The sequence below is a fragment of the Scyliorhinus torazame genome, chromosome 12 (genome assembly GCF_047496885.1).
Source record: "Scyliorhinus torazame isolate Kashiwa2021f chromosome 12, sScyTor2.1, whole genome shotgun sequence".
Classification (NCBI taxonomy): domain Eukaryota; kingdom Metazoa; phylum Chordata; class Chondrichthyes; order Carcharhiniformes; family Scyliorhinidae; genus Scyliorhinus; species Scyliorhinus torazame.
In genome coordinates, this window is record NC_092718.1 from 144,009,353 (window position 1) to 144,029,809 (window position 20,457).

Here is a 20,457-nt window from a genome sequence, read left to right on the forward strand (position 1 = left end):
CAGGCCGACCTTATGTACAAGTCTCCGCCCAGTAGTTAACGGGGGAGTTAACTCCTCGAGCCACACGGTCACGGTCATCAAACCTGTCCCCTGAGCTTCATGCGGGATATTACAAGCACATTATTAGTGATACATCTTTTCAAAGTTTCCGTTTAACACTTTTCATTCAGTTGATGAACTGCTTAAACCATGAGCAGCAGCGTAATGTTTGTGAACCTCACTGTTTTGTCAAAATGGCTGGGCTGCAAGGTCTTAAAGCCCACTGCACGCCAGGTCTCCAACTCTCCTGGTGTAATGACATGGGGCGCATTTTTTCAACAAGTTATAGAGGCCAAAAAGCATAGAGACATATGGAACATGGCATCCATCACTGGAGCAGTTGATTGGAGGTCCTGAAAAAATTGCACAACTTGCAAAAGAGCTGAAAGGGGAGGCAAAAATATTCTGGGAAAGTACAGGTTCTACAAGGGATATCGAGGGACAAGGAGGGATATTGTAATTCTGAAGGAGGCAAAAAATACTCTTCATATGAGAAGATGCAAACAAGGCTGGTGTAAGGAAGGGAAGTATAAGAAGAAATAGAGTTAATGCAAATTATATTCCGCATGCGAGGATAACAAAGAGAATATGCTGTAGGGTAGAATTTCAATGGCCTATTTCTGCCTTAATCCACACTTTTCTTATGTTTAAAGGCAAGGTTTTCACAAAGTAAGACAGAGTTCAGGACAGTTGGACCCTCTCCCAGAACATGAAGAAATCTTTGTTCATTTATTTGGGAGGGAGCCTCTCAGAGTTTGGAGGGGTATGTATCATATTACTCAAATCCTCATGATATCTTACATCAACATGTCCATTTACACTGTGCACAAGTGCATAAGACTGCATGAACTGACAGAAAAGTACCCAAATACATAGCTGTGCTTCTGTACCCATAACTGCCATCTGCTATCTTCATAGAGCAAGGAGAGCTAGGTGGATTCATGCTGCCAATCATCACCACCCACACGTTCATTAAACACCAGCACAGATACAGTCACTTTGTCAATTGGAAAGTGATGTTTCCCGCTCACCACTGAATCAGAAGGTCATGGGTTCAAAACCCACTTCAGTGACTTGAGTGCATAATCTATTTAGAGAGTGCCACATTGTAGGCGGTACTGTCTTTCAGATAAGACCAGCATGAATTTGCAAAAGGTAATTAACCTCGTTGAATTTTTTGAGGCAGTCACTTGTGGCAGATAAAGGGGTGTTTGTGGATGGTATTTATATGGACTTCCAGAAGACATTCGATAATGTTCCACATAAGGGACTGTTAGGCAAAACAGAAGCATGTGGAATTTGGCTATCTGTTGACATGGATAGGGAATCGATTAGGAAGTAGAAGACAGAGAGTAAGGATAATGTACATATACTCCAATTGGCAGGATGTTACAAGTGACCAGGGATCTATATTGGGGCCGGAGCTTTTCACTAGATTTCTAAATGGCTTGGGTTGAAAAAGACAGAGAGAGGGAGGGAGATATATTCAAGTTTGCTGATGACAACATGTTAGGTAACACAGTAAATAGTGGAGTTGGGAACAGAAACTTACAAAGGGATATTGAAAGATGGAGTGAATGACTAACTGGTTATTCAGTGATAGCGAAGAAACAACAGTATATTTCCAAATGAGGTTGGTCTGGAACCTTGGAAGGGATCTTGCAGATGGTGATGTTCCCATGCACATGCTGCCCTTGTCTTAGGTGGTAGAAGTAAATGGTACACACTGCTGCTACTGTGCACCAGTAGTGCAGAAAATGAATGTTGAAGGTGATAGATGGAGTGCCAGTCAAGAGGGCTGCTTTGTCCTGGATGGTGTTGAGCTTCTTGAGTGTTGTTGGAGCTGCACTCATCAAGGCAAGTGGAGAGTATTCCATTACACTCCTGACTTGTGCCTTGTAGGTGGTGGGCAGGCTTTGGAGAGTCAGGAGGTGGGTTCCTAACCACAGGATTCCCAAGCCTCTCACCTGCTCTTGTAGCTACAGTATTTATGGGTTGGTGATCTTTCACCATGTAACTACAGTATTTGGTGATCTGTCACCAAAGCTTCTGAATACCTTACTCAATAGGGAAGGGCACTGCTGTCAATATTAAAGTAAAGGAAGAAGTAATAGAGAAATTAGATAGGGTACAAATAAAGAGGACATACTTAAAACATTGATAGGTCTCAAAGTAGAAAGGTCACCAAGTCTGAACGGGATACATCTTCGGTTACTTAGGGAAATCAGAATGGAAATTGCCAAAGTTCTGTCCATAATCTTCCAATTCGCTACAGATATGGGAGTGGTGCCAGAGGATTGGTGGATTGCAAATGTTATCGTCCTGTTTAAGAACGGGGAGAGGGATAAACCCAGAAACCTCAAGCAAGTCAACTAACATCAAAGGCAAGGATACGTTTGAGGCAATGCAAGATAAAGTAATCCAGGACAAAACTGAGTGGCACCTTGATTTGGGCTAATTAATGAAAGTCAGCGTAGATTCAAATCATGTTTGCCTAATTTGATAGAGTTCTTTGATCAAGGGTCGATGAGGATAGTGTTTTGTTTTATTTCTGAGCAAGATCTACCAGCAGGTATTCTTTGGACCAAGGAATGGAAAACACAAGAAGTTACTAACAAGTTCCTCTCTCAAATCCTGTCTGTCGAATGGCAGGCTTTCAACTGCCATGGCAAGAATGGTCATTGCTAAACAGGTTCAGAACAGATCAGGTTCCCAGTGTGGCCAACTTCCACTGGGGCCTCAGTACAAACTTGTGGAAAGGCACAGACCATGCTGTACATTACCAATGAGTCTATCCTCTACAGACAAAGTAGCTGACTAATTACTATAGATTCAATAAATGAAGTTGCTAGCACAAGGGTTTGGGGATTTGCATTTGCTAAATAAAATAAGCCTACAGTAGTGTCACCAGGGTTTGGTACCATGACTACTGCTCTTTTTGACATACAGAGATGGCCTGGACTTGGATGTATGGGACAACATTCCAAAATTTGAAGCTGCCACAAAACCTATGGGCGGGACTCTCTGCCCCGCCGCACCAGTTTTCTGGTGCCACGTGCCCCCGCCGGTAGCGGGATTCTCCGTCCCACCAGCCGGCCAATGAGCTTTCCCATTGTGGCAGCCCCACGCCGGATGGAAATACCCGGGCATGGGTGCGCTGCCGGTGCAATGGAGAATCCCGCCAGCGAAGAATCCAGCCCATAATCTATCCTCCACTTTATAGAAATACAACCCAACACAACTTCAGACTATGGACATGATTAGCTCCATAGGCTTGAGGACCCAGCCATCAGGCTCAAATGAAAGTCTGAACCCTATACTGGACTACAGATTACGGCAGGGGCTGGAAGCTGACACAACTGCAAGAAGTCTGCCCGACAGCCATAACACGCTGGGGGTGGGCTAAAGTCATGAGTGGGACTTCTTCCCCTCAGTGGGAAGAGGTGCCACATTTGGGAGCTCCGGCAGTGCCAGAGCTCAAGAATGGGCACTGCCAGAACAGCAGGAAAGAGGATGAAGAAGCTTGTAGCTGTCCCAGAAAAATAAGGTTTCAGCACACAACGTGCTCCTCGAGACCTGGGAAGGGTAGTGCAGAAGGAAAGGGGTTGACATCTTGGAGATGTAGGGGAGGGGGGGGGGGGGATGAGACCCTGATACTCGCACCCCTTCTTTCCCACTCCTTTTCATATTGGCCATTAAAAAATGCTCTGTCCACTCCCACCCACACCACCTATATTATGGTATGGGCAACGCGGTATCCTGATCAGCAGGCTTGCTAACAAGCCTCATTGACCTTTAATTATTTATTTATATATGGCAGGCTGGCTGGCAACCCACCTACTGTATTATGAGGATTGGCTTGGGGATGGGGGGAGGAGCGGGGGGGGGGGGGCGGGGGGGGGGGGGGGGGGTGGAAGGTGGTGGGCTAGCAATCTACCTAATCTAAGTGCCTTCCTGCCAAGAATACACCAGGTGAGGGCACGTAAAGACCAGCCCACTCCGGGAAAGAGCCATTCACCTGTGATTTTTGCAAAAATGGCCAATTGATGACCAGAAAATAGCTCACCGTCTAATTAAGAATGGTGAGCACGCTCTTGATGCAGTAAGTGCTTCACATCAGCAGAAAGATGCCAAGGCAGTTAATGAGGGAGAGCTCGCCCCAAAATTGAGGCACCTTCTCTCCAACATTTTCAAATTTAAAGCAAAGAAAAAACCTTTGCAAAGGGGCCGGCGCTGCTGGGGCGGGTCCCTCCACAGGTCAGCCTGTGGCTGCTGCTGAGTGCAGGCAGACAGTGAGGGCCTCTAAGTCTGCCTGGAGTCCTGCCCCCCGCGGGTTCTGCCGCTGGGAGGCCACCTCGGGAAGCTGCACTGTCGGCCATTGTCAGCAGGGAAAATGGAGGCAGCTTCGAAAATCCCAGCAAATCTCTGTCAGAAGGCTTTATTAGACCCTTAAGCAACCTCAATTGGTCACCGGTCGCTCACGGGCCTGTAGCCCTACAGTCCTTCAATCCTACCTCAGGAAAATGTCCCAGGTACGGGATGGAGCCAGGGAACCGCCAAGCCAGTTGGCAGTGCAAAATTACCCGCCTGCTCCCCTCCATTCCCATCCCTAGCAGGGACCAGAAATTTAGGCCTGTGTCTAACCAACTCCTCTCCCAAGTGGACTTAAGACACTGCACACTGTGAAGTATCTAAACTTCCAGGAAGGCTCAAAGTTTTGAATGAAGAAGCACGGGGCTGAGGCAGCGGCTATCCGAGGTTAAACGTTCAGATGGATAAGAAATTGGTTGAAATAGATTATGGAGAGACAGGCCAGCTGGACTGAGGGTGGTGCCACAGGGAGCAGTGGCGAGATCCAGACTCTTTCTTAATTATATGAGCAAAATGGATATGTGTTAGATTCTGTGTTTGTATTAAACTGGCACACTGCGGAGTGGGACAAATAATTCATCCTGCAGTGACAGTCAAAGAACTCCCGAATAACCTAGACAAAAGCTAGAAGTGGACAGATGAAATTCAGTACTGATACATTTTTAGACATTGGGAGAAAGAACAGCGGATGTGCTTACTGAAGGGAAGGCATTTAATGAGCTGGGGAAGACGCCAAAGGAGATCAAGGAATGATGGTGGATTCAACACTTTCAGAGCTGTGTTACACCACATTCCCTCATAAATCATCTCAATTGGTAGGAAATAGTAAGTTATTGTTAAACTAGAAAGCGTGCAGAAGAGATTTACGTGGATGCTACCAGGATTTGATGGTCTGAGTTATAAGGAGAGGCTGGATAGGTTGGGACTTTTTTCCCTGGAGCGGAGGAGGATTAGGGGTGATCTTATAGAGGTCTATAAAATAATGAGGAGCATAAATAAGGTAGATAGTCGACATCTTTGCCCAAAGGTAGAGGAGTCTAGAACTAGAGGGCATAGATTTAAGGTGAGAGGGGAGAGATACAAAAGAGAACAGAGGGGACATTTTTTCACACAGAGAGTGGTGAGCATCTGGAACGGGCTGCCAGAGGCAGTGGTAGAGGCGGGTACAATTTTGTCTTTTAAAAAGCAATTCGACAGTTACATGGGCAGGGTGGGTATAGAGGGATATGGGTCAAATGCGGTCAAGTGGGACTAGCTTGGTGATAGAAACTGGGTGGCATGGACAAGCTGGGCCGAAGGGTCTGTTTCCATGCTGTAAACATCTATCACTCTATGACTCTATTAGGTGGGTTCAGAATGAGGGAGAAAGTAATAAAGACTAAATTAGGGTTATCATAGAATAGAATAATCATAGAATCCCTACAGTGCAGAAGGAGGCCATTTGGCCCATTGAATCTGCACGACCGTGCCACATGTTCCAGTGGTCAAGGACAGATTCTATTTGGCTAGAACTTGATGGGACAAGTAATTCATCCCAGCACTGATCCCTGTGTTCCACAGGGATCAGTGCTGGGACCTTTGCTCTTTGTAGTATATATAAATGATTTGGAGGAAAATGTAACTGGTCTGATTGGTAAGTTTGCAGACGACACAAAGGTTAGTGGAATTGCGGATAGCGATGAGGACTGTCAGAGGATACAGCAGGATTTAGATTGTTTGGAGACTTGGGCGGAGAGAGGGCAGATGGAATTTAATCCAGACAAATGTGAGGTAATGCATTTTGGAAGGTCTAATGCAGGTAGCAAATATACAGTGAATGGTAGAACCCTCAAGAGTATTGAAAGTCAGAGAGATCTAGGTGTACAGGTCCACAGGTCACTGAAAGGGGCAACACAGGTGGAGAAGGTAGTCAAGAAGGCATACGGCATGCTTGCCTTCGTTGGCCAGGGCATTGAGTATAAGAATTGGCAAGTCATGTTGCAGCTGTATAGAACCTTAGTTAGGCCACACTTGGAGTATAGTGTTCAATTCTGGTCGCCACACTACCAGAAGGATGTGGAGGCTTTAAGAGAGGGTGCAGAAGAGATTTACCAGACTGTTGCCTGGTATGGAGGGCATTAGCTATGAGGAGCGGTTGAATAAACTCGGTTTGTTCTCACTGGAACGACGGACGTTGAGGGGCTACCTGATAGAGGTATACAAAATTATGAGGGGCATAGACAGAGTGGATCGTCAGAGGCTTTTCCCCAGGGTAGAGGGGTCAATTACTAGGGGGCATAGGTTTAAGGTGAGAGGGGCAAGGTTTAGAGTAGATGTACGAGGCAAGTTTTTTACACAGAGGGTTGTGGGTGCCTGGAACTCGCTACCGGAGGAGGTGGTGGAAGCAGGGACGATAGTGACATTTAAGGGGCATCTTGACAAATACATGAATAGGATGGGAATAGAGGGATCCGGATCCAGGAAGTGTAGAAGATTGTAGTTTAGTCGGGCAGCATGGTCAGCACGGGCTTGGAGGGCCGAAGGGCCTGTTCCTGTGCTGTACATTTCTGTGTTCTTTGTAGTCTATAGGTCACCAACTAGTGGCAAAGATTTAGAGGAACACATTTGCATGGAAATTATATGGAAGTACAAGAATCATATGGTAGCAATAATGGGGAACTTAATTATCCAAATATGGATTGGGATAATAGTAGTGAAAATGGCAGAGAGCGACAAGTGTTTCTGTAGTGTGTCCATTGTAAATTTCACTATATTTTCAGTCCGGAGGAAAGCTCATTTCAATGGGGTAAGAATGGTTCTGGCCCAGATAAATTGGAATCCGAGGTTGGCAGGAAAAACTGTGACTGAGCAATGTGCTTTAAAGAAGAAACATTACAGACATGCCAAGGTATATTCATTCCCATGAAGGGGAAAGATAGGGAAAACAAATCCAGAGCTCCTCAGGTGACAACAGAGAGAGAGAGATGAGGACAAAACAGAAGAAGTGCGCCTGACAGATGTCAAGTAAGTAATACAACCGAAAACCAGGCTGAATATGGAGGGTTCGGAGGGGAAGTGTAAAAGCAAAGAAGAGAAGCAAAGAGAATATGAGAAAAGACTGGCAGTCAACAAAAGAGAATTCAAAAGTTATCCAAAGGGGGCATGTAAGTAGTTAGAGGGAGATAAGAGGTAGAGGACTGATGAGGGATCGAAAAGGGGATTTACCCATGGAGGCAGGAGCATGGCTAAGATATTAAATAAATACCTGTATCAGCAGGCAATAGAGAACAACATTGGATTGTTGGACTCCCCTTTAGAGCGGGAAAACAGTTTGCCAGCCGTTGAGAGGTGGTGGAGATTTATAGCAGTTCAGACGTGGCTTTCGTGATTTGGAGTGAAGTTTCTGAACTTTCAGTGAATAAAGGTGCAAAGCAGCAGCCAGGTTTCAGGCATTGCGTCTGGCGGGTGGCCTGAGGCAAAAATGAGGGCGCTGACTTAACGTCAGGGTGAGAACCTGCAAAACCTTCAGTGAAACGTGGAGGAGGCGCAGGCCAACAGCCATCGAGGGGAGTAGCTGGCTGATTCTTGACCTCCTAGGGTTGAGGAGGAAAGGTGGGCAACCAGCCAAAAAGAACAGAGGCTACCAGGCCACATAGCCAGCAGCAGCAGCCAGGCAGCTGGCCAGGAACAGAACCAGTCGTCGAGGCTCGAGGCCCGGCCACCCGAGCGAGAGACGAGAAGAGGGAGATGTAAAGAAGACCAGGCAAGCACCGGTGTCGTGTCTCGGGATATTGGGGAGCTGCGGCCACCGGGAGTGGGTCGCCTACACTAGAGCCAGAGGCCAGAAAGGCAGCAGGGCTGAGAATGAGAGTGCAGGGCTGGGAAGGGTAGCAACTGGACTGGGCGGTGAGGACGAGAAAGAGCAGAAAGCAGGCCTGATAGCTAGCAGCCGCAGTCAGGCAGCAAGCCAGGAGCACAGGTGGTCGTTGAGGGTTGAGACTTGAGGCCCGACCAAGTGAGAGCCGAGAGGTGAGTAGAGCAGCAGCAGGAGGTACGAAGAAGGCAAGGCAAACGCCGTCATCGTGTCTCAGGGTATTGGAGCAGAGGCTAGTGGAAACCCCGTGGCCAGCGGCAGAACTGTCAGCACACATCATATAATATAATACCTACAGTGCAGAAGGAGTCCATTCAGCCTATCGAGTCTGCACTGACCCTGCAAAAAACCACCCTAACTAAACCTAATCCCCCATAACCTTTGGGACACTATGGCTATATCGGACATTTTCCGTAACCCCTCAACAGCCATGGTGCCTGTTTCATGATTTTTGAAAGCACAAGTGAACCTCGCCGTTGGGAATTTCCCCTGCTGGCGGCGGAGAATCACGGTGGCCCCGGAGAATACCGGGTCAGGCCCGCTATTGATATGCAAACGGAATTTACTGTACGTGCGGAGTGTAACACATTGATGCAGCTGTCGAGGCACCGGAGAATCTGCGGTTTGACTTGAACCCGGTGCCCACCGCTGTTTTAGTGCCAAAACCGATTGTCCGTCCGATCGCTTTTCCCGAAACGGCACGGCCGAAGGAGAATGCCGCTCATAGTCTCCTGGGTTTTATCGATAGAGGCGTAGAGTACAAAAGCACAGAAGTTATGTTCAGCTTGCAAAAGACACTGGATTGATCTCAGCCGAGACATTACATCGAGTTCTGGACACCATGGGCTGGATTCTCCGATTCCCGACGGCGGAATCGTGTTCGGCGACGGGGCGGAGGATCACCAATGACGACAGAATCGGGGGCGGCGCCGCTTTCTCAATGCTCCGCCCCCTGAAAAGCTGCATACTCTAGAAGTACGCCGCATGCCGTGTCCACGGCTTCAGGCCATTGCCTAAGGCTCGGCTCGCGATGCTCCGGCCGAGTTCCTAACGGCGTGGTGCACGTGTGGTCTCATCCATCGGGAACTCAGCGTGGCGGCTGCGGACTCAGTCCAGCGCCACCGCAGTCGGTGGAGGGCCGATCTGTGGATAGTCGGGGGCATTATTCGGGGCTGGGGCACTGTGGGCTGCTAGCCCCCCCGCCCGGAGCAGGAAATCGGTGGCCATTTGGCGCCAGTTTTCCTGGCGCTAAACACCACCGTTTTCACGCCAGCGTCGGGACTTAGTCTCCCAAAGGGAGAATCCAGCCCCACATTTTAGGAAGGCCATTAAGGCATTTCATAGAATCATAGAATTTACAGTGCAGAAATTGGCTATTCGGCCCATCAAATCTGCACCGGTCCTTGGAAAGAACACCCTACTTAAAACCATCCCTCCACCCTATCCCCGTAACACAGTAACCCCACCTAATGTTTTGGTCACTAAGGGGTAATTTAGCATGGCCAATCCACCTAACCTGCACATCTTTGGATTGTGGGAGGAAACCGGAGCACCCGGAGGAAACCCACGCACACACGGGGAGAAAGTGCAAATTCCACACAGACAGTCACCTGAGGCCGGAATTGAGGGGGGGGGGGGGGGGGGGGGAGGCTAGCAGGCAGGGCCGATGCCCACTCGCCCATGTGACCCGGTGGAGGTCATTGAGCCTCTTGCGGCACTGGGTGGTGGTCCTCCTGGTAACACTCTCCGAGCTGATTGCCTCCCAGGCAACACTGACTGTTCTGTGGCTGTCCGATCCCCTCGGGGGAACCGCCTGGACTCAACCTCGTCCATCAGTCTGACCAGGTCGGCATCTCCAAATCATGGAACTGGTCTGCATGGTGGCATGGCTGCGTGCTGTTTGGGTTTGTTCAGCCGGATCGGTTTAAGTGCTGCTCCCCCTCATTGGCAGGGGTGCGGTCCCGGTGATTCAGCCGTTGGGACAGTCATTGGCAGCATGAAGCCCGAGGTGCATCATTAAGAGCCCGAATTAACATTAGATACAGGTGACGACCTCGCCGGGTCCCTGTTGGGAAAAACCTTACGATTCCCATTCGCTCCCACACTTAGAACGAGTTTGGTTAGATCGGGCCCTTAATATCACTGTTGCTCTTTTCTTTCCTTTTTCTTACTCTTCAATCAATAGTGCCCAGTTGGTCACTATCTCAGGTCCTTCTAGGTTGTCCTCAGTAGTTCCTCAACAGTGCGTGGAAGCTCCCTTTCTCATCCAGAAGTGACTGATGTGTTTTTGCTGGTAATACTAACCAGACACATTCAATATCTATCTCCACCACTTGTGTGCTCTTGTTCCAGTCCAAGTCTTCATTGGAGTCATTATAACAATTAGAAGCAAATAGCGATGTGTGTCAGTACAAAATCAATTTCAAATCATTTTAGTGTAAAATTAATCCATATCATTAGGTTATCATCTTGAATACTGCAGAACATCTTTGAACAACAGAATCAGAACACTGAGCTGTATTGTCAAATCATAGCATCTGATGTTATCCTGAAGCATTCAGTCCCTCGTCAGGTCTGTGTTCAGTCTGAGTCACCAGCGCAGGAAGGAAGAATCCAAACACTGGAAGCTGTACAAGACCCGGTTCTGAGGAAATAAATCCGATTCAGCAGCTTTGAGAGGGGAATGCGAGGGCGGGGAACCTTACAGCGGTGTATAAAATGTAAATGAAAATTTTAATCTGGAGTGCTATTTCACATTACTCCATGATCTCTGGGTCAAGGGAACAAAGTGGTGAAGATAAGGTAAGGTTCAATGTCAGACACAATTTCTTCACAAAAAGTGATTGATCAATAGCCCTGGTTATTTGTCAGTGTAGGATAATGGGGAATTACCCTTGGGATTATTTGAAAGGCAGTTAGGTACAAGTATAGGTCTGTCAATACCTCACCTGTACTTTGTGATTTTTACAAAGAGCAGGATGGAGATAGTTAAAATAGAATTTTACATGGCAGCACAGTGGCACAGTGGTTAGCACTGCTGCCTCATGGCGCCGAGGTCCCAGGTTCGATCTCGGCCTTGGGTCACAGTCTGCATGCAGTTTGCGCATTCTCCTCATGTTTGCGTGGGTTTCACCCCCACAACCCAAAGATGTGCAGGCTAAGTAAATTGGCCACGCAAATTGCCCCTTAGTTGGAAAAAATGAATTGGGTACTCTAAATTTATTTTTAAAAAATAGAATTTTACAACAGGTGATAAAAACTCTGAAAGCCTATGGAAAGGCTGAAAGGGGATTTCTTTAATCATCCCACTATTTATTGGCTCACAAGTTTAAAACGCTGCAGGGATTCTTTATGCAATAATTCCATCTTCCAACATGTTTTGTTATCTCTTCCAGAGATGAATGTTTCACAGAGTGCTCCACCTCCAGCAGCTCCTACACTACCCAACTCCAGGAGTGAAGCCCATCAATCGCAGCACTACTTTGCCAACTCTGCAGCTGGCAACCTTCAACCTGCTGCCCAAGTTGAAGGGACATCACGCAGCACCCATCCAGCGCACCACAGATCAGAGGCTGCCATCGTCATTCGTACGAATAATTCCGAACAAACCCAAGCCGCAACCTCAGAGGACTACCATGACAGCGATGGATCAAGAAATCGAGCACGAGCAGTGGAAAATCAATATTCTTTCTACTAACACAAGCAAACCCAATGTAGCAAACCTAGGAGGATGTCTATACATAAATAGGGATCCTTGTGTGTGCCCAGCAAAAGGGGAGAACATTCCAAGTGAAGGTAAAGAGACAGAGTCCCCAATATTTGACTACTAGTGATGAAAATTGGAACTATTCCAAATAGAGTGTGAGTTTAATGTGAATTATAGAGTGTTTGATGCCACATCTGTTTCAGGGCAATTGGCAAAGACTGGCTTTCCTTATTCAATATGTTCTATGGATTTGTAGCTGCACTTTTCACTATCACTGTGAAGAACGAATTTTGATGGGCTGTGTACAGACAATGAGTTAATAATGTCTTACTCATGATCTTGTCTGTAGTGTTGATGTTTTTAGCGAGCCTGCTGTTGATATGATCAGATAAAGATTTAGCTTGTATGACATTCCTTTGTCCTGTTATTTTTCGCGAAGGAGATGCTGACTGGTTTTCATGTGAGCAGTAATTTCAAAGCCTGAATGTGATTTTAATTGTTGGGCAATCCTGCTGAGATCAGATGAGAAGTTAACCTGTTTAAGTTGGAGGGAGCATTTCAATTTGTATAAATCCATTTATCACGGTGTCTAAGCAGTTCCAGCATTTGGGGTTCTTGGCCCCAGAAGACACCAAGGCCCACACAGCCCAACATTCTACACCAATATTTTTCTGGCGGGATGTAGGATGGGTTATGTGTTCCATTCAAGGAGACCTATTCTGTCATGATCCAACCAGTCTTTAATCATCATGTTGGCAATGGCCATGAAGAATTTCAAAGTGCAGACTGAGATTCTGGATATCGAGCAGGGAGCTTGAAATTACATTGAGTTAAAGAACAACAAATCATAGAATTTACAGTGCAGAAGGAGGCCATTCGGCCCATCGAGTCTGCACCGGCTCTTGGAAAGAACACCCTACCCAAGATCAACACCTCCACCCTATCCCCATAACCCAGTAACCCCACCCTGCGATAGAGGTTAATAAAACTTTGGATGCTGTTCATTGCAGTGTCGTAAATTAGAAAATATTTCAAAATGTGTCCACGTATACTTCATAAAAATGATGTACAATTTTATGAAAAATAATGAATCAAGATTTTACATGCTGCCACAAAGATTCCATAGGAGTTTTTTGTGATTCCTACGAATAAATGTGAACAGTCCGTGGAGTGGTCTCAGGTTCAATGCAGGCTAATGAAGGAGATCTAGGCCAGGAGTTTCTGCTAGGTTACGTTCATTTTTTTCAGCACAATTCTCCCTAAATTGACCAAGCCAGTGTAAAAGGTTGAGGAATTTCAAGCACAAATGATGTTCAGCACAAATTGATCTTGTCTGATCGTTTTCACTGTTTTAAAAAGTATTGTGCTGGAAGCCAGCTACAACCTCAAAACTGTCTGTTCCCCCAATGGCACGAATCACCCAGGCGAGTTTCCGGTGATTTATGCCCAATTCTCAGGATTTTGAGAAGGCTAAAAAATGACGGAGTCTCTGTCGGTGGAATGCTCTGCTTTGCCGGCAGCGCACCCACACACGGGTTTCCCAATGATTGGCCACAATTGGAAACCCCATTGGCCGGCTGTGGGAATGGAGAATTCCGCTGCTGGTGGGGTGCGCCGCTCTGGAAAACCAGGCTGGCGGGATGGATATGAAACAGATCTTTCAAAAGCTAATAAATATTTTTTTTAAATAATTGACTAATTATTATTGAGGTTGTTATCCTGAAGTGTATAGTCCCCTGGTCAGGACTGCGTTCAATCCAAGCCACCAGCACAGAAAGAAGGTATCCAAACTCTGGAAGCGGTATGGAGAAGACCTTGCCTGAGTTTTTCAGAGGCTGCGGCTCAACACCTGCCATCCAGAGAGCCGGCAGGGAACGCATCCAACTCTGACAGGCTCATGCCCTTTTACGCTCCAATGAGAGTTGATTGGCATCAAGCGGGACATCTGTCCTGACTTGGAATGCAATTCCGCCCGGGAGAGCTGCCGGCCAATCAGATTGGTTGACAGTTCTCAAGCCCATCCAGGTGAAGCGTTGCAAGGGCCAAAAGAGGAACTGCAGCACTTTGCCTGGGATTAAGTGTCAGGAAATGGAGGCCAGGTAAGTGGCAGAGGCCCCGATGAGGGAAGGGTCACCAGGGGAGCGATTGGGTTATTGGGAAATAAGCTGGGGTTGGGATGTCTGGTCCTTGAGGGGAGGGTGCCCCTATTCAGAAGGGAGCTTCCGATGAAGATATCCCTAAAAATTGAGGCTGGGTGGGAAAAGGCCCTGAATTGGGCCAAGGGCAAGCTTTCGGTCTAAGGCCCTTGGCTCCACATCTTATAATTGCATCTGTTTCGGGGCCAGCAGGATCCCAGCATGGCCGATCCACCTAACCTGCACGCCTTTGGACTGTGGGAGGAACCCGGAGCACCCAGAGGAAAGCCATGCACACACAGGGAGAAAGTGTAATCTCCACACAGACAGTCACCCAAGGCTGGAATTGTATCCGGGTTCCTGGCTGTGGGAGGCAGCAGAGATAACCGCCCTTTCATACATCAGGGAATATTTTTACTGATTTTTTTTCCAAACAATTTACATTAAAGCACCATTCGATTACATTGGTTCATGGAGATTTTCCATTTGTTGATTTTTATTACAATTCCTATCAAGACTTGTAAAGAGAAAATTGAGCTTCCAGTTAACAGCTGTGTTATGACACCGTGAGAAAGTCAATTCCAGCCCCACAGGCCCCAGAGTCACAACACAAGTGAACTAACCAATAGTTCTTATAAAAATACCCAAAGTCTTTGGCTCTTGGCTGCCCAATAATTACAGATACCAGGGGTGGGATTCTCCGATGCCCCGCCGAGTCAGAGAATCGCCGGGGGGCGGCGTGAATCCCGCCCCCGCCGGCTGCCGTATTCTCCGGCACTGGGGATTTGGCGGGGGCGGAAATCGCACCGCGCTGGTCGGCGGCCGCTAACAGCGGCCCCCCGGCAATTCTCCAGCGATGGGTTGAGTGGCCGCCTGTTTTCGTCCGGTCCCGCCGGCGTAAATTAGAGTAGGTACTTACCGGCGGGACCTGGCTGTGTGGGCGGCGTGGGCGGACCTGGCCCCGGGAGGTGCCCCCACCGTGGCCTGGCCCACGATCAGGGCCGACCGATCTGCGGGCGGGCCTGTGCCGTGAGGGCATTCTATTCCGCGTCGGCCGCTGTGGTCCTCCGCCATGGCTCACGCGGAGATGAAACCCCCTGCGCATGCACTGGGATAATGCCAGCAGGCGCTGGTGCTCCCGCGCATGCGCCAGCTCGTGCCGGCCAGTTGGCATGGTGCCAAGCCCCTTTCCCGCTGGTCGGCGCAGCATAAACCACCCCAGCACCGGCCTAGCCCCTGAAGGTGCGGAGGATTCCACACCTTTGGGGTGGCCTGACGCCGGAGTGGTTCACGCCACTCCACGGCGCCGAAGTTGCCCGCCCCGCCGATTCCCGCAGAAGCCCGCCCCAGGTTTGTACATTTAAACACAATTGCTGTTTATTATTTAAAGAACTATAATGAACTATGCAGCAAATACAACTGACCAACTATTTCCATTCTTGCAATAAACCTGGTGCAAATATTTCCTAGAACATGCCTGTTTTGAAGGAAAATATACTCAATAGCATGGCAGGACGAGGACAGTAAGGACTATGAAGTGACACCAAGCAAACAGCTGATTAACCTACGCCCTTGGAAAGGTCCACAGTGCCTCTTCAAGGTCAAGGAGGCAAGTAGCAAGGAGATTAAATAATCAGTAATTGATTCCTTTTAAAAATTCAGAGGAAGGTGGATGGAGAACTATATAGTGATTCTGCCACTGCACCAGTTAACAACAACCAGAATGTTCATGGAGCCAATAATGTGCCATCGGCAGAAGAAGAAAAGTTGCACAAATTGTTTCCGTCCGTATCAGTAAATGAAGATAAAGGCTGTGATTACGACGACTCCGATGAGGAGGTAAAAGTTGGAAAACAAAGAATAGAACATAGAACATAGAACGATACAGCGCAGTACAGGCCCTTTGGCCCACGATGTTGCACCGAAACAAAAGCCATCTAACCTACACTATGCCATTGGTGCATATAGAGCCAACCACCTCTGTGAAGATTGAATCCTTAGCTATACTACTAGATCTGATGTTAAAACGCATGCCAATTTACTTTATACAATGGAAATGGAATATAACCTCCATCTATCCCATTCACTAATACCTCTGCTTTCATTGAACTCTCTGGAGGAAAAACCAAATCCTTCTCCAGTGAAAGAGTTTGAGTAACACCTGTGTGCCTTAAGTTAATAATGGGCGTGGCTACTTCAGTTGATGAAAATGGGGTAATTTTCCCAGTCAAAGACCTTGTTATCTGTAAAACTTCAGACACTTCCACCAGTTTATTACTCAAACGTTTTACCCATGTGCCTTTCTTTGCGAGATGAATAAAAGACAAATGATTCAACCAAATTTATTATTAAACACAGTAAAACAACCGCCTTAAATTATCCCAAACAATAATAATAATCCCAACATTTTTAATACTACCTGTGCCGGTTGTCTCAGGGCCTTCATCCGCGAAGGGGGGTCTTGCACGTTGCTTCCTTCCATCTCTGATCTGTCATTGAATCGTCTCTGTTACCGGAGTCTTCGCTGGGGAGGGTCCTGGGTGGTCAATTTTTATATCCCTCTTCGTGCCCTTCCAGAAATTTCTCTGACCCTCAGCCAATAAGGTCTCGGGGCAGCGGTCGCAACACCCAATGGAGTTGTCAATTGCAACTCTGCAGGACACCAGGAACCTAGCCCAAGGGGTCCATTCCTAGATGTATTGTTTACACATAACCTCTCTCCATATATGGAAGGAAAACTGGGTACCAAAATGTCTAGCATTATCTGGGCCATCCAATATGATCGATCCATATGAATAGGGCCGAGTATCTTCTAATGGATGATTGGTAGGGCAGGTCCAGACATGTCCTGGCAGTTAGTCTATGTACAGCGTATTCAAACTTGGCCAAGTCAGGCCAGTCCTGGAGCTGACTGTGGTTTTATTTAAAATGTCCAATTCTTAATGTAGAGTGTCCGATTTTACCGGGCATAAAATCCAGGCTGTTGTCCATTTTGCCACAGTCCCTCCTTTTGACCTGGTGAGCATCAGCAACCGGATAACATCGGATCATTCATTTTATAGAAACCATAACTAACGTACAAAATACATCAAATTACAAACACATACAGAAAACTTCCTGGTAGAGTTCTTAATAAACCCCTTCACCCACCGAAACACAGTTTCTACATCCAAGCACCATATTAGTTTCTCCTTCCATTGGATGAGTTGTAACCAATCCAATTCTTTGGTCACTGGTCGGAACTCCTTCCATGGCTCTGGACCCTTGCGTCCATTCCTGGGCGAGGAATCCCACATAGTACACGGCAAGTGGGTAGTGCATTCTGCAAAGAGTTCAAGGTAGCACCTGTTATTATTCCTCAATATCTGAACCATTGCCAGAATCTGAGGTGGCCAGTTCCCCATGTTTAATTTGCGCCTTCCGGCTGTGGTGATATGCATCACTGTAAATACACAGGGGGTGACTTCCGGTTGCGGCTATGCGGAGCTAAGTCGCACGTTCGGCAGCTCCCGCTAGAAACTGACTTTTGGGCTCTTTTTAGGGCCCCCAACGGTACTTTTTCGACGATTCCCAATGTGGGAAGGGGACAGCAATATTCCCCCGGCACTGTATGGATTGGACCAGAAGTGGAGTGGTGAAAAAAGTGGAATTGGAGCAGGGAAAGGTGCGAGGGGTGAAGACCAAGATGGCGGCGGGTGGAGAGCAGGCAGCGTGGGAGCAGTGGTCACAGGAGCAGCAGGAGTTTCTCCAGCACTGCTTCACGGAGCTGAAGGCAGAGCTGCTGGAGCCGATGAAGGTGTCAATTGACAAGCTGCTTGAGACCCAGACGGCCCAAGGAGCGGCGATCCGGGAGGTCCGGCAAAAGATCTTGGAGAATGAGGACGAGATCTTGGGCCTGGCAGTGAAGGTGTAGGCACACGAGGCGCTCCATAAGAAATGGCAGGCGAAGTTCGAGGACATGGAGAACCGGTCGAGAAGAAAGAATCTGCGGATTCTGGGTCTCCCGGAGGGGCTGGAAGGATCGGATGTCGGAAGCTACGTGGTCACCATGTTGAACATGCTGATGGACGCGGGGGCCTTCCAGGGGCCCCTGGAGCTGGAGAGGGCCCATCGAGTGCTGGCGAGGAGGCCCAAGCCCAGTGAGCCGCCGCAGGCGGTGCAGGTGCGGTTCCACCATTTCGTGGACAGAGAATGTGTCTTAAGGTGGGCCAAGAAAGAGCGGAGCAGCAGGCGGGAGAACGCAGAGGTCCGGATTTATCAAGACTGGAGCGCGGAGGTGACTAAGAAGAGGGCCGGGTACAATCGGGCTAAGGCGGTGCTGCATCAGAGAGGGGTGAAGTTCGGCATTTTGCAGCCGGCGCGACTGTGGGTCACCTACAGGGAACGTCATCATTACTTCGAGATGCCGGACCTTTATTCAGGCTGAAAAGCTGGACTCGGATTGAGGGCTGGGGATGAGGGGATGCTGAGGGGGGATGGTTGGGACTGTTGTGTCGTGTTTTGGGGGGATTGTGCGGTTGGTTGTGCAATGTTTCTTCTCTGTCTGTCGGGTGGGTCCATAGGGAGGGCAGGTAAAAGCCTGTGGGCGTCGGTGGCTGGAAATGGAGATGGGGCCCCGCAGGGGGGGGGGGGGGGAGGCCCGAGCCGGGGGAATTGGAACTGGGCCTGGAAAAGGAGCTGCGCCAGAGGAGGCGGGGTCGGGTGGGTGTAAAGCGCAGGCTTTTTCCCACGCTAAGGGTGGAAAGGGGTGGGGCCGGTGCTGGAAAGCGCGGGCTTTTTCCCGCGCTGAGAGTGGAAGGGGGTCGGGTCGGGTGGGGGGAGGGGAGAGCCCGTTAACGGACAGGAGAGGGGAGACTCCCACACTGGGGGGGTCGATGGAGCGGCGGGAGTGGCCGGGGTCAGCAGGAGTCGGCTGACTCACGGGAGTGCAATGGGGGGAGCAATGCTGCTGGGGGAGACTGTTTTTGAAAACTTACCACTATTCCTAGAAGTCCCCCTATACGAAAAAGGGCCGACATTCTAAATGGTGAACAGGGATTCTCACTCCCTGACTCCGATGCAGGCTTCAGTGGGTGCTATTCAGGTCAAACTATGTTTTCAAGTTATCCCCCGACACTAAGACCCTGCGGAGCTATGCAGTGTCAATTTCAATGCTTAGTTTCAAAGCCTGCAAGCAGCTGACTGCTGCCCAGTACAAATCTTTATCTGTTTATTCTGAGACCAATTTAGATCTGAACATACTGATTTACTACCACATAATACTGATCACATTTCTACCTGCCATTTATTACTTCCAATTGATGTGAAACTCGGTTTTGCAAAATACAACAGTTTTTAAAAATACAAACACCAAAGGAAATTCACAAATCCTTATTAAACATACATACACTCATTCATCCATTCAGATCTTGGATCTCTACTTTGTAGGGTTTCACAAATCCTTATTAAACACACACACACATTTATCCACTGAGATCTTGGACCTCTATTCTGTAGGGTTTTAGTTACTCTTAACAAAAATCGAGACCCCTCCGTGCTGATAAGTCTCACTTATGCAGGGGATTTTTGCCTCTGTTAATTTCGTCCACTCTTGTTTCATTGCTTCAACTCTCTTGACCGTGTTTCAGAGCAAGAGGATTATTCAAATTGCCATTTTTCGGAATTCTAAGTTCTGTTCCTGGTTGTCCCTTTCAGTTGCACTCTGAAATTAAGGATAAGTACCCTTTCTGGGCGCTATCCAAGGCTGACTAAGGCACTATCTTCCTGTTTTAGTTAAGGGTCGATTGGTTATTGGTCTCGAAAGATTCTAGGCATCCCTATTTCTCTAGGATGTCTCCTCACAATCTGTCTTACTCTAAGATTTTTAGTGCTGTCACCAAGATGTCTTGCAGACTTTTTCTCAGGGTCAGCATCTTCTAGTCTGCTGATTTCACACCCAACCTGAGTTTTATGTCCCTTCGATCCACAGAATATCCTTACAAAAGTCAATCACACGTGACTTTCCAGACTAAACTCGGCAGGTAAAGTCTGACTCACACACAGACCAGAAACTTCTAATATTCTCGCCTCTGTGCCGGTTAGAAACTTCTCATATTCCAACCGTTTCTTGGGGACTAGAAACTTTGAATATTCTAGCCCCCACTCTAGCCCCCATTCTGCACAACTAGAAACTTCTAATATTCTAGCCTCGCTTTATCTAGAAACTTCTAATATTCTAGGCCTCCACGCTGGATGCCATGGAGAAAGCAAAACAACCGGTTGGGCGTAATTAACACAGTGTTAACATGGCGGGTGCCATGTAGAAAATAAAGCAACCCGCTTGGCGTAATTAACAGGGTTTTAATTTAAAATGT

General features: G+C 47.9%; 1 protein-coding gene across 4 annotated transcripts in view; it reads left to right on the forward strand.

Annotated features, from left to right (window-relative positions):
• The window catches only part of LOC140386630 (SH2B adapter protein 2), a 262,836-nt gene extending 250,456 nt beyond the window's left edge, over window positions 1–12,380 (forward strand). For 3 of the 4 annotated variants that reach the window (XM_072469121.1, XM_072469120.1, XM_072469122.1), the window contains one exon: window positions 11,659–12,380. In XM_072469121.1, coding sequence (XP_072325222.1) covers window positions 11,659–11,960 — 302 coding nt within the window. In that variant the 3' untranslated portion in view covers window positions 11,961–12,380. Of the gene's footprint in view, window positions 1–692; window positions 803–11,658 lie in introns of those variants that run through there. The other variant, XM_072469124.1, reaches the window with a different exon arrangement.
• Window positions 12,381–20,457: the final 8,077 nt, after the last annotated feature.